The following is a 13,933-nucleotide window of genomic DNA, read 5'->3' on the forward strand; positions in this document are numbered from 1 at the left end:
CTGGCAGTGGCAGATAAGCTCCCCTGCTTTCTTTGTAAATGAATGTGCAGCTCAAACTAAAGAAGAGAATAACATGCTGCAGGGAGGACATGCTAGCAGTAGACTGCAAAATAACTCTACCAGTATTTAATAATGCACAGTTCAGCTTTTAGTGTGCATTAAATGTGCATTATTTAACATACTTGAATGTGGTCGTGGTGGCACATTTGCCTGTCACACAGTTGCCTATTTTCCTTCCAAATGCACATCTGTCAAAAACGACGGACTGGCTTCCTGCTGTGCTGATTTTCTAGGTGGTTTATAACCCTCAGGAGTCCTATAGAAAGCTCCGAGCTGCTGCTGCTGATTCTTGTTAGCCAAGGACATGATGACCATTTCTTATGCAGTAAAGTAGTGTAGTGTTCCAAAAAAACATTTTCCTGCTTCCTTCCATTGTTCCATTGGTGTTTCCCGCCCCCCCCCCGGAGCCTCCCTCTCCCCAGCTGCATTAAATAAGGCTAAGGGCCACATGTTCTCCATTCCTAGGTGGTTAAAGGACTGCTCCACACATTATGTGAAACATTCATGTGGTTTGAAAGATGCAGACACACAGCAGGAAGCTCTAATCAAATTGCTGGTTCCCTGCTCTGTGTAAATCTCTTGTAGGTCAGTGTTAAATTAATACCTTCCAAAACCTGTGATTGGCATTCTTACATGTTGTAGCACGTAAGGTGGAGGCCACAAGCACACATGGTATTTTTACAAGTTTGAATATTAATGTGTGTTTACTTACCTAAAATGCCACTTAATTTGAGGTTATCACATTGTCTGATTCGCCAAGAACATCTTGGTCTATGGATGTGTAGAGAGGCCGTCTTGGTCGCTACTCTGCCAATATGGAATTCTTTCCCATAGGACTTCCATTTCAGCAGAAATGGAACACTTTCTGCAAGTGCTTCAAGGCTCCTCTTTTTAGATGTGATATGGCTGACTGTGTGTATTTGGTGTTTTAATTTTTAGATGAAATAGTAATAATTGTGTGGAATGCCTTGAGCCACTGGAGGTTGGATGTGGTGAGAATCCAAATGACTGTGTAGTCTGTCATAAGAAGGGAAGTGAGAATTAGCTTTTTGCTTCTTATAAAATAACCAGTTCCCTTCGCAGCTCCTACCTCCTCCCCCTTTTGAGTTTAATGATGGAATAATATGCCACCTCTGCTTTAGCTAAGTCTTTGCTGCCTTTTTAGAGAACAGGTTCGGGGGTGGAGCAGGCAAGGGGAATCACTCACTTGTTGTGTGCAGATGGTGGAATGACAGAGTAATCCACCAGCTTAGAATTTAATTAAATCAAAATGTCTGTGGTGCTTGAGCTGGTGGATGGAAAAAATATATTTGAAAGCCAATTTGCATTCAGAGTTACAGGCTCAGATTATTGTAGGAAAAGATGGGAATGTTTGCTACCCATTGTTAAATCATGCTTTTTATGATGCTTTAAATGCAGCTCCAGGCCTTTACTAAGTTTTTTTTTTTTAATCTTCCTTTTAAGCCCTCTTATAATACTATTAAGAATATGTCTTTATTGGGGGAGGGGAGTTGATGTAGAGAGGAGGGGTCATTAATTCCTGGAAGTAAACATCTTAAATGCTTCAGATTTTCCAGGTTTGAAAATACTTTGAATGCTAAAAGACAAGAACCCTTTTACAGTTTGCCACTCTTTTCATAATCCGCAGTAAACTTCTTCCTTTTGTCCCCAAATCCCATTTCTCATGGCCCTTGGGAACTGCAAGCTGTATATGTATAGACAACCCTTCCACAATTTAGTGGCCTCCAGATATTTTTGACTACAACTCTTATTATTTTTTACCATTGGCCATACTCACTGGGGATGATGGGAGGTGCAGTCCAAAATACAGGATTGAGAAGGATGAGATAGGCTTGTCCATTTAATCACAGTGTTCCTCTTGACGCATTTTTCTCATCTCTTGCTTGAATGTATGAAGTTGGGAAGTTTTAGTGGGCACAATTCTTCACCCACTCAATCTATTCTAAGTATTCAGGTGCTGAAGTTGGGAGCAAGACTGTAGACAGAATGTGCTCTGAGAAGTTCAGGATTTGGTAAAAGAAGAATACATAATTTTATTGCATTACATATATATGAATGTGACATGGGTCAAACATGAAGACTTTGAAATGTCAATGAAACATGTTTCAGTGAAGTACATATGCAGGATACGTCATCTTCTAAATCTTGGACCTTCAAAGTATTTCTGAATGTATATAGTCAGTAGCCAGTCATCTGTCAGATATTTGCAAAAATCAATTAATTTTTGCCATTATTGTGGCATAATATGTGATCCAAGTATAGCCAAGTGGTTCTTTGTTAGGGATGTCCTCTGAATATCATCCTTCTCACAGCTTTCTTTCTCATTTCTGCCTCCTGAATAGCACTGGTAATTGGAGGATGGAAAACTTTGAAGAGAACCCTTGAGTCAGGCAGCTATATATAGTCTGCTGGCTTTTCATTTTTAATTTCCTTCTGACTGGCTTAAATGTTTAAACTGGCTGCCATTCCACCAGCTCTGTTGTAGTGTGGTACAGCACATTATGCCCAAAGGGAGATGCAGCTGAGAATTGTGATGAAAACTGACTGGATTTGCCAGTTTCCTTGTTTGTGAAGTGGCACAGCGAGGCAAAAAATAGATGGGCTGTAAACATATTATATTATTTACATTGATTAAAATTATTTATAGACCACCCTTCATTTAAAAAAAAAAGATTAAAGGGCCCTTCACTGTAATATAGGCCTGGGGAGCCTTTAGACTGCAACTTCCAACAGTCCCATCCATCATGGAATAATTATGAGAGATGGGCCAAAGGTTCCCCAGCTTTGCAAAAATCCAGACGTAGCAGCAGGCCATTCTAGATTGAATGCTGGACTTCCAGTGGGTAGAGAAGGGATATCCTCCCTCATTTTCCTCTTAATTCTACTTTCCCAGTACTTTTGATCCTCACCAGTATGGTGCTGTACGGTCAGAAAATAATGGCACAAGCCCTAAGAATTCAGTCACGCTCTTCTCCTTTCCCTACCCAAAGCAGTGCCTTGGATTGACTCCCTGCTTGCTCTCTTGATATCCACGTTGTCAATAGCAGAAACAGGACTACTATGCTCTCCTGCTTCACATGTCGCATCCTTGACTGAAAATATTCAATTTCATGCTTAGCCCTTACTTATTACAAGCAGGATCAAAATTGTTTCAGCTGATAGACTCCTGATGCATGCATGAAACAAGAGAAGTCTGGTTTGCTCCCCTTCTCTCGCATTCTGTTTATGTGTGGTATGTTTTGGTCTGACTTGCCTTCGTTTACACGTGTGTGCAGGAGTACACACAATAGACTGATACGTCCCTGGCAATGTGGAAGCAGGCTTCATGTATTCTGGCTTTTCAGTTCATATGTGCTGTGAAACTGTGAATTGGTCTCCCTCGGGAGGTTGCGGACTCCTCTTCTGTGGAGCTTTTTAAGCAGAGGTTGGATGGTCCAGTGTGGTGTAGTGGTTAAGAGCGGTAGTCACGTAATCTGGGTAACCGGGTTCGCGTCTCCGCTCCTCCACATGCAGCTGCTGGGTGACCTTGGGCCAGTCACACTTCTGTGAAGTCTCTCAGCCCCACTCACCTCACAGAGTGTTTGTTGTGGGGGAGGAAGGGAAAGGAGATTGTTAGCCACTTTGAGACTCCTGAAGGGGAGTGAAAGGCGGGATATCAAATCCAAACTCCTCCTCCTCTTCTTCTTCTTCTTCTTCTTCTTCTTCTTCTTCTTCTTCATGGATGCTTTAGCTAAGATTCCTGCATTGCAGGGGGCTGGACCACATAAACCGTGGGGTCCCTTCCAGCTCTATAATTCTATGGTTCTATGATCCTTTCAGGAGTGTCCTGAGGTTCATAAAACCTTGCCTTCTTTAAGAGCACATGCACCGCAAGACCTTGCTGTTCTTCAGAACCATTGCAACCCTTCACGTCAACATCCTTGGGTAATGTTTTCAGAGTGATAGCTTTACATTTCAGGCAGGGTGACCTCAGTCACAAGGTGTTGATTGAAAGGGCAAGTTGACTGTTTCATATTCATAATTAAACAGATGGACTGCAAGCCCACTTGCATTATGTTGCATCTAACAAAAAAGGAAAGTGAAGGGGGATGCTGGTTCATTATTGTGGCGCTGACTAATTTTTGTTTCCAGGGGAAAAGTGAAAAATGACATGCAGTCAGGAAAAATGTTCTTCTCTTTCATCTTCAGAGCTCCCGAATAAAGCAAAGGAAGCTGACTCTGCAAGCTACCAGCAGTGCTGGCAAAGCAGCATTTGTTGGCATTAGGCCCAGCAGAACAATCTGCAGACTTATTACAGGCTCATCTCCCCCTCTTCCATCTTGCAATAATTTCCATCTATGTGGTGGCTCAGTTGCTGGTGCGTAAGCTGTAAACTGCCTTCCAAGTATTAGAAACTGTGTTCTGGAGACATTTGCTCTGCGTTCCCCAAAAGAGATTTGTTTTGATGTTAAATGGCCATAAAGAGCCATTTCTTTCTATAGAGAATCCCAAGAAGGACAAATAAATTGAGGAATGAGCATACCTTAGTGATAAAGTGTATGCTTTGAACGTGGAAGTAAGTGACCATCCAAGAGTCAAGTCTCAGGCATCTCCCATTCAAAAATAGAAAAGTAAAAATGATCAGGTAGGAGGTGATGTGGAAGTCCACTTCATGAGACTCTTGAGAGCCATTGCCAGTCGAGGAGATAATTCTGAGCTAGATGGACATACAGCCTGATTTGGCAAAAGGCAGCTTCTTACGTACCTAATTTAGTACAGCATTACAGAGGATGTTGAGGTGTAGAGTTGGGGCTATGCTGCATAGTCACATGATGACAAGTGCTTATAGCCCTGCTGGCTAAGCACTTTGCAAGGATATAAAGTAGAAATAGTCTTTTCTGCAGGCCTGCACAGTAGAAGAAGAGGAGAGGACGAGAAAAGGGGTCAGCAGGGAACTGGGTAAAGAGATGTACGTTCAGCAACTTCTCTAAAAATGGTTGTGGTTTGGGCAAGTTCTAGGGATAGAAGGATAAAGCGGGGGGAAGCTAATAATAATTAACAGTATGATAAATCATGGTTGTAGTAATAATATGTGATGGGATGATGAGCTGCTTGTGCGTAAAATCCAAATCCCTCAGAGTTTGTTCAAGTCCGCAAACCTCTGTGTGTAACGGAGCCCCTTAAGCATGGCTCCATCAGTCACTGGCAGATTCCGACAGTGGTTGCTTTCGGAATCGCTTCCAACATAAAAGCTCCTTAACGGAAACACGTCTTCTGGACTCACGTCGTGACAGTTTCCGGCGCGGAGTGGGTGTCCCTATAGGAGGTCCAGAAACCTCCCCACTGTTTTCGCTGGAAGTGTCTCTGAGCCATCCCTCCTGCTCACCTTCCCTCAGAGACCCGCCTCTCCCCCTGCTGGTTCCCTCTTCAGCTGCTGAGTCTCTCCCAACCTCCGTGAGCCCTTCCACCACCTGTCTTTCCGATGGCAGTTCCCTGACATAATACATAACAAATACAAGCATTTGTATATTGCCTTCGAGTGTTGAAAGCATTTTACATGGACTATCCTGCTCTGGCCTACCTTACAGGGCCCAATGTATTATCTGTATATTCCAGGGGTGTGTGCCTGAGACAGAATGATTGTGGCTTGGCTAAGGCCACCTAGTGAGTTCATGGCAAAGGTGAGCTGCCCAATTTATATCTCAGTCTCTTAACTACCCTGCTGCACTATTGACAAACAGTACATTGTGGGGGCAGAAGTAAGCTGAGAGCTGGAGTCAGATCTGAGTCCATGTCCCACCCTCTACCATCAACTACGGGGAATAAGACATATGCTGGGGCCATAACCATAGTGTGCAAAATAGGCAATTAAAAAAATATACTATTACTTATTTAGAGCATTTGCCACATAGCAGGTACATACATTGGCATCCCATCTTGCAGGACTGTTGCAGAGAGAAAAACATAGTAAAGTTTGTGAACCTGACAAATTGAAAAGGAGCACTATATGAATTATTAATACTTGCAATTGTGTACGTATCTAGAAAATTACTGGAAAGCAGTCAGCTTATGTTTATTACGTGAATATGCATTTTGTCAAGATTTGCCACATGGTGAACAGTCTTCTGCAATTTACGTCTTACCTTTTGTGTCTTCAGGGGAAGCTACATGACCCACAGCTAATGGGAATAATTCCAAGAATTGCACATGACATCTTCGATCACATCTATTCCATGGATGAAAACCTAGAATTTCACATAAAGGTAAATGCAAAATGACATGTTATGCAATGGTCAGATAAAAAGAAGCTGAGCAAGGTGCCAAACCTCAAAGGCTGCACTTTTCCCTTAAATTGAAAACCTCAGAATAAATTTGGATCTGCAATATTTCACTTTCACAAATGTTACTTGTCAAGATTTCAGTATCTCAGATAAAAGTATCCTTTCTTGTTTATTTGAAAATAACTTCTATTTCTACATACAGTTCTTTATGAGCTCTTATGTGCCTGCATTTCTTTTTTGTGTGAATTGAGAGTGGGAGCAAATAACTGAATCAAATGTGATTTGGAGAAATGTGAACCAAGTAGTGAGCTAAAAGTACATATAGGGTTGCATAGTTTGAAAAAAAAGAAAAGGTTGTAAAATCCTATAAAACACATCCCTTTGAGGCACAGTGACCAGACACAATCCTATTTTGTGCTGGATTCAGTCTGCATTTTGCTGTGGAAAGAAAGTTGTTACATGTCACTCTTAATGATATGATCAAGATTTAAGAGCTTAGCACATCTTAACACCGGCTGTATTTAAAAGCTTTAAGTGGCTCCTGGATAATCCTGGAGTGAGCTATTCAGCCAAATATTGCACTTATGGCGGGATTAGTTGTGTACCAGGCTGATAGCTTTTTCTTCGATTGGCAAAGTTTTGAGTTAATCAGATGTGGCACCCAACTGAAATATTATATAGTTGTAAGCATTTAAAGGGATTAAAAATGCTACTTGTAGACTAGCATTTCTTAAGAAGCTCCCACTATTTTTGTTGCTTTGCTGGAAAATTAAGTGTCCTTGTTACTGACTGACAGATTAGAAATGATTCACAGATCCTTGCATGCCGTAGTGACTGTGTATGGTGCTGCATTTGAAAAGATCTATATATTTGGACCCACTGTAGGTGCTGTCAAGCTTTGCTTTTTGGGGGGTGGTGGTGGGGACTGGATACCTTGATTTAATTATTTTTTTTTTTTTATAATATTTTTTATTAGTTTTACAAAAGTTTTTATAACAGACAAACACAAAAAAAGAAAACAAACAAACAAACAAGTATAATTTCATAATGTCATTTCATAAACTTCTTTCCTCGGACTTCCCCATACCTCCCCTTTCTGCATCCTCATGTCCAAATTTTATGGCAACTTATAGATGTTTTTTCCAACTCTAATTCATCATAGTCCTTTCTTATTCTAATCTTATATTACTGCAACCCTTTCTCTCTGTAGAATCTCGACATTCTAAACTTCATCAAGTTTATAATAGTCCTTAAGATAAATCTTAAATTTCTTCCAATCTTCTTCCGCAGTCTCCTTTCCCTGGTCTCGAATTCTGCTCGTCATTTCCGCCAATGTCATATAGTCAATCACTTTCATCTGCCATTCTTCCACGGTGGGTAAATCTTGTGTCTTCCAATACTTTGCGATCAGTATTCTTGCTGCTGTTGTTGCGTACATAAAAAAGATTCTATCCTTCTTTTGCACCAATTGGCCGACAATGCCCAAGAGAAAGGCCTCTGGTTTCTTAAGAAAGGTATATTTAAATACCTTCTTCATTTCATTATATATCATCTCCCAGAAGACCTTAATCTTCGGGCATGTCCACCAAAGATGATAAAAAGTACCTTCAGTTTCCTTACATTTCCAGCATTTATTATCAGGCAAATGGTAAATTTTTGCTAGCTTGACTGGGGTCATGTACCACCTATATACCATTTTCATCACATTTTCCTTTAAGGCACTACATGCCGTAAATTTAATTCCGGTGTTCCACAACCTTTCCCAGTCAGCAGACATAATATTATGACCAATGTCCTGTGCCCACTTAATCATAGCTGATTTAACTGTTTCATCTTGTGTATTCCATTTCAACAGCAAGTTATACATTCTTGACAAATTCTTAGTATTGGGTTCTAGCAGTTCTGTCTCAAGTTTTGATTTTTCCACCTGGAAGCCAATTTTCCTGTCTTGTTTAAAAACCTCCGTTATTTGATAATAGTGGAGCCAATCTTGTACTTTGGGTTTTAGTTTTTCATGGCTCTTTAATTTCAGTTTCTCTCCATCCTGTTCTAAAATCTCACAATACTTTGGCCATCCGACCTCCATATTAACTTTCTTATGGGCCTTCGCCTCTAAGGGTGACAACCATCTAGGGGTTTTGTTTTCCAGCAGATCTTTATATCTCATCCAAACATTGAACAACGCTTTCCTTACAATATGATTTTTAAAGGCACTATGCACTTTGATTTTGTCATACCATAAATATGCATGCCAACCGAATGCGTTATTGAAACCTTCTAAGTCCAAGATATCTGTATTCTCGAGGAGCATCCACTCTTTCAGCCAGCAGAATGCTGCTGCCTCATAGTACAATTTTAAGTCCGGCAGGGCAAATCCCCCTCTTTCTCTTGCATCTGTTAGTATTTTATATTTTATTCTGGGCTTTTTGCCCTGCCAGACAAATTTCGCGATGTCTTTCTGCCACCTCTTGAAACAGTCCATCTTGTCAATAATCTGCAAGGTTTGAAACAAAAATAACATTCTAGGCAATACATTCATCTTAATTACTGCAATTCGGCCTAACATTGATAATCTCAAATTTGACCATATTTCTAAATCTTTTTTAATTTCTAACCAACATTTTTCATAATTGTCCTTATATAAATTCAAATTTTTAGATGTTAAATTAACCCCTAGGTATTTCACCTTCTTAACCACCATCAAACCCGTCTCTTCTTGAAACTTATTCTTCTCCATATCTGTCAGGTTTTTCCCTAAGACTTTAGTTTTTTGTTTATTCAATTTAAATCCAGCTACCTGGCCAAATTGTTGAATTATCTCCAACACCTTTTTTGTGCTAGTGTATGGCTCTTGTAGGGTCAGAACTAAGTCATCTGCGAAAGCCCTTAACTTGTAATGTTTTGCTCCGACCTGTACACCTTTAACTTGCTGGTCCTCTCTAATCATGTTCAGCAACACCTCCAGGACCGAAATAAAGAGCAATGGGGAAATTGGGCACCCCTGTCGTGTTCCTTTTTCTATCTTAAGTTCCTCAGTTATTACATTGTTTACAATCAACTTAGCTTTTTGTTCGGAATATATTGCACCCATACCATTCTCAAAACCTTGTCCTACCCCCATCCCATGAAGGTTCTTTTTCATAAAACTCCAAGAAATGTTGTCAAAAGCTTTCTCCGCATCCACAAATATCAAAACTGCCTTAGTATTTATGTTCACCTCTAACTTTTCCAAAATATCTATTATATTCCTAACATTGTCTGAGAGGTGTCTCTTTGGGAGAAAGCCTGCTTGGTCTCTATGAATCTTTTCCATCAATACTCTCTTAAATCTTTTTGCTAAAATGTCTGCAAAAATTTTGTAATCCACATTGAGTAACGAAATTGGGCGGTAGTTCTTCAATTGAGTCTTTTCAGTCTCTGTCTTTGGTATGAGTGAAATGTATGCTTCTTTCCACGATTCAGGTGCCTTTTTTCCCTCTAAAATCTCATTACAGACATCCTTTAACGGTTGTATTAACCATTCCTTTAACGATTTGTAATATCTGGAAGTCAGTCCATCTGGCCCTGGAGATTTGCCCAATTGCATGTCCTGAATGGCACCCTCTATCTCTTGTTCTGTTATTCTCTGGTTTAAATCCACCTTACTTTGAGGAGAGATTTTTTGTAATCCATGTTTATTAAGGAATTTATCTATATCTTCTTCATTTTGTAATCCTTGGGAATAAAGTTTTTTGAAATAACTCACAAAACAGTTTCTTATCTCATTTGGTTTAGATATGGTCCTTCCATCCACTTCCAAACTTGCGACTGTGTTTAATTTCTGTCTTTTCTTGAGTTGCCATGCCAAGAGTTTGCCACATTTGTCTGCCGACTCAAATGTCTTTTGTCTCATTTGCTTTATTTTCCACTCTATCTCTTGGTTCATCAATTCCATATATTGTGTTTGGTACAATTTAATCTCCCTCAAAATCTCCTGGGACTTTGGTTTTGACCTTAATTTTTTCTCTCCTTCTTTTATCTTTTCCAAAATTTTTTCTCTTTTCTCCCTCTGCTTTCTCTTCTTTATGGAGTTTTGTTGAATCAAAAACCCTCGCATCACAGCTTTACTTGCGTCCCAGATCACTCTTCTTTCCACATCGCCCCTTAGATTAATTTCAAAATAGTCCTTTAAGGTTTTTTGGGCCTTCAGGTGGAACTCTCTATCTCGAAACAGGGTGTCATTCATTCTCCATCTAAACTGACCAGTTGTTGTGAGTTTCATTTCCATCTTCACGGCGTTATGGTCGGAGCAGGTTTTTGGGCAGATTTCTACCTTCTTAATCTTCGGAGCCATTCCACTAGTAATCCAGATTTGATCGATTCTGGTCCAGGTCATCTTTGCTTGGGAGAAAAAGGTTCCCTCTCTTTCAAGAGGGTTCCTTGTTCTCCAAATGGATACCTTGATTTAATTATCACACCCCCAATGGGTGATTTGCCTGATACATCAATCTTGGTGCACACAATTTGGGTGTTGGTTAAACTCACATACTCAGGGGCATATTTTTCCTCTCCCATTCCATTTGACAAAGCTGGCAGTGTCAACCTTCTTTTAAGGAGATGGTTAGGAGATTTGGTGTGTGCTCCCTGCCCTCGACCTTTCCTCATTAACTGCAACATTATGTTCATGTTTACTATAGTTAATGCTAAACAAAGTTTGCTTTTCAACCAGGGCTAGAAGTTGGTTTGCAAACCCTGATTAATGCTAACAACACCCAGCTTGCTAGCATACCAGACTCCATCTGTTCCAAGCTATAGATTCTTGCAGACGCAGGTGATGCACATCACTGCTGCTTGCAAAGATCTTGCATGCACCTACCACTCAATAGTTGGCACCATCACTCCCCAGGTGCTGCATATAGTGTTGTGTTGTCGTTTTAAATCACCACATTGGTCATATTCTTCTCTAATAACACAGAGCTTTACTTGTTTATGTGGATAGTCCTTCTTGGATTGAGGTGATTGACTAGAGTTTAGATCTCTTTTGGAATTTAAAAAAACCCTGCAAAATTTGAATATAAGATCTCTTCAGTCATTGTCTAACGTTGGACATCTAAGGAAATAGTTTTTCTTCCCTTCGTGAGTGCACACAAAAAAAGGAGAAGATGAATACTTAAAATTAGCCTGCTCAACTACTGTTTTGTACTGCTGTGACAGCAAATGTATTTGAATGGCACTGAACAAATTGTGCAAGCTGATTAAGCAAGAGAGGTGCCGTTTGGAAATGGCAGGCATTCTGGACATGGAGAGGGGAATTCCATCAAACAGCTACATGGCTTTCTGATAAAATATTGCTACTGTCAAAGCTTGCTCAAGCATTAGAATGTTTCTATTAAAATGTTGAGTCTTGCAGAGACATGCTTATTTTTAACTGAGACATGGGCAAAATGCACTCCACATACACAACAGAGAGAGAGGGGGGATTTTTTAAAAAAATTCAGCGCATGTTGAACATTGGAGGTAAATAGAATGATGATTATAGGCTTAGCTCTACCATTCAGTATGCCCCATATTTGGGTGTCTTTTCTCCCACTGTTTCCTTGTGGAAGTATGTCCTGAGCACCCTCTCAAGGGAAACAAAATAAGCAAAGTATCTTATTTTACTTACTATTATTTTTGTAAGAATAGTGATCTTTTTTTGAAGGAAAAAGTTTGATTTGTAGCTCTGGTATAAATGTAAACGGAGCGTTATTCAGAGTTATGTGAGGATGATTTAGGTCAGGTGGTACTTTCTTCAAAAAGTACCCTTCCTTCTTTAATTACTCGAATAAAAATCCCTGTTGATTTCAGATTCTGCAGAGTGAGTTCCCTCTAAGTCAAGCTATCAGGGCTGCCAAGAAGGGGAAATAAGCTATGTTTTATATCAACAAACACCTGAATCAATGTAAATCTAGAATACAGTTGTAAAATTCAAAAGGATAGTGGAGCATCTTCATATAGAAATGCTCAGCTTTCATATCGATAGTGGTGTGTGTGTGTGTGTGTGTGTGTGTGTGAGAGAGAGAGAGAGAGAGAGAGAGAGAGAGAGAGAGAGAGAACCTTTGATTTCAGTAATTTATCACCTTTGTACTCCTGGTATACGCCTGGTGGCAGAAAAAAAGAAGAAGAAATGAATGAAGTGCAAGCAAAATGGTCATGTTGCCCCAGGGGTGATTAAAAATTTTGTCAACACTTCAAATGTACCCAGTCCTCAGCCCCTCTCCTCAATTAAAACTGGGTTAGCTTAGAAGTTAGTCACTATGGTGCTTGTCAGTATTGGTAAGCATGGTTTTTTTCTTTTAATGCAATAAGGCTACTTTGTAGTCTGGCTTCAGTGAGCAGTGAGAACTAGTCAATTAAAGCCATCATTACATCAATAGCAAAAGTGTTCTGCCTGAGTAGAATCATAGAATCATAGAATCATAGAATCATAGAGTTGGAAGAGACCACAAGGGCCATCGAGTCCAACCCCCTGCCAAGCAGGAAACACCATCAGAGCACTCCTGACATATGGTTGTCAAGCCTCTGCTTAAAGACCTCCAAAGTAGGAGACTCCACCACACTCCTTGGCAGCAAATTCCACTGTCGAACAGCTCTTACTGTAGCTCATGTTCTGAGAGTAGCTCATGTTCTGAGAGTCCAGCATCAAATATTTAATATTTAATGATGGAAACAAGCAAACAAAAGCTCTCAGATGTTGCTTAATACCCAGTCAAATATTAAGATGGAGCATGTTTGTATTTAGTTTAATAAGCATAAGTGACTGATTCATGTTATGGTTGCTTGGGAAACAAATGGGAAGTTGTACATATTTGTTCCTTAGCAAGCTGAGAAAGTAAGACAAAATCAGTGCCACTTGCTTACAAGAAAACAGCTATCCATTGTTTCTGTCATATTAGAAAAAGATGAGAAGGGAAAGAAATATGTATGAGGAGACATATAAGAAGATCCAGTTAGAGATAATGTGTTGTGGCATGCAGTGGAATGGCTATATTAGTTTACAAGTTTTGTGACACTGAAATTAGAGTGCTGTGTGATGAATTTTTACAAGTAAGTTCAGTAGCTCTTCTGGACTATATACCATAACTATGCTAGTATGGAAGCCACCTTTTCATGCATTGCCTGAAGGAAATTCTTTTAGAACTGAATCAAGTGAATTTTCAGCCCTACGAAGATATTTTTTTTAACCCCATCAGTCCACTTTTAAGGTATAAACACTCTGTTCTAATAATTTGCCACTCATGGAGTCTGTTTTAATTAACCCGTGCTTTCGCCCTACCGTTAGTTAATCCTAAATACCTTTCATTTCCATTGAAATTACTGGGATTTATTTATCTCCTAAGTCTGTTATTCTTTGATATATCCTCTCAGTATCCTTGGATTTTACTTTCTTAATTCCTTGTTCCACCCCAAATAATTAGAAGTGGTTTCAGTAGTTCTTCAAGTAATCCATTTACACACCACACCCCCCCCCCGTTTAGCTAGCCTGTGGATTGTGCAAATATTCTTTGATTCTTGTTTCAGCTTTTACACAATACAAATAAAAATGTAATAAGTAAATCCAACCCTGGCAGAGA

General features: G+C 39.8%; 1 protein-coding gene across 2 annotated transcripts in view; it reads left to right on the top strand.

The window, feature by feature from the left end:
• KIF5C (kinesin family member 5C) overlaps nt 1-13,933 on the top strand; it is an 80,964-nt gene that overhangs the window by 27,827 nt on the left and 39,204 nt on the right. For both annotated transcript variants that reach the window (XM_082197976.1, XM_082197975.1), the window contains exon 4: nt 6,219-6,323. In XM_082197976.1, the coding sequence (XP_082054102.1) occupies nt 6,219-6,323 (105 nt within the window). The remainder of the gene's footprint in view (nt 1-6,218; nt 6,324-13,933) is intronic.

This window comes from Podarcis vaucheri (genome assembly GCF_965113315.1).
Source record: "Podarcis vaucheri genome assembly, chromosome: 1".
NCBI lineage: Eukaryota > Metazoa > Chordata > Lepidosauria > Squamata > Lacertidae > Podarcis > Podarcis vaucheri.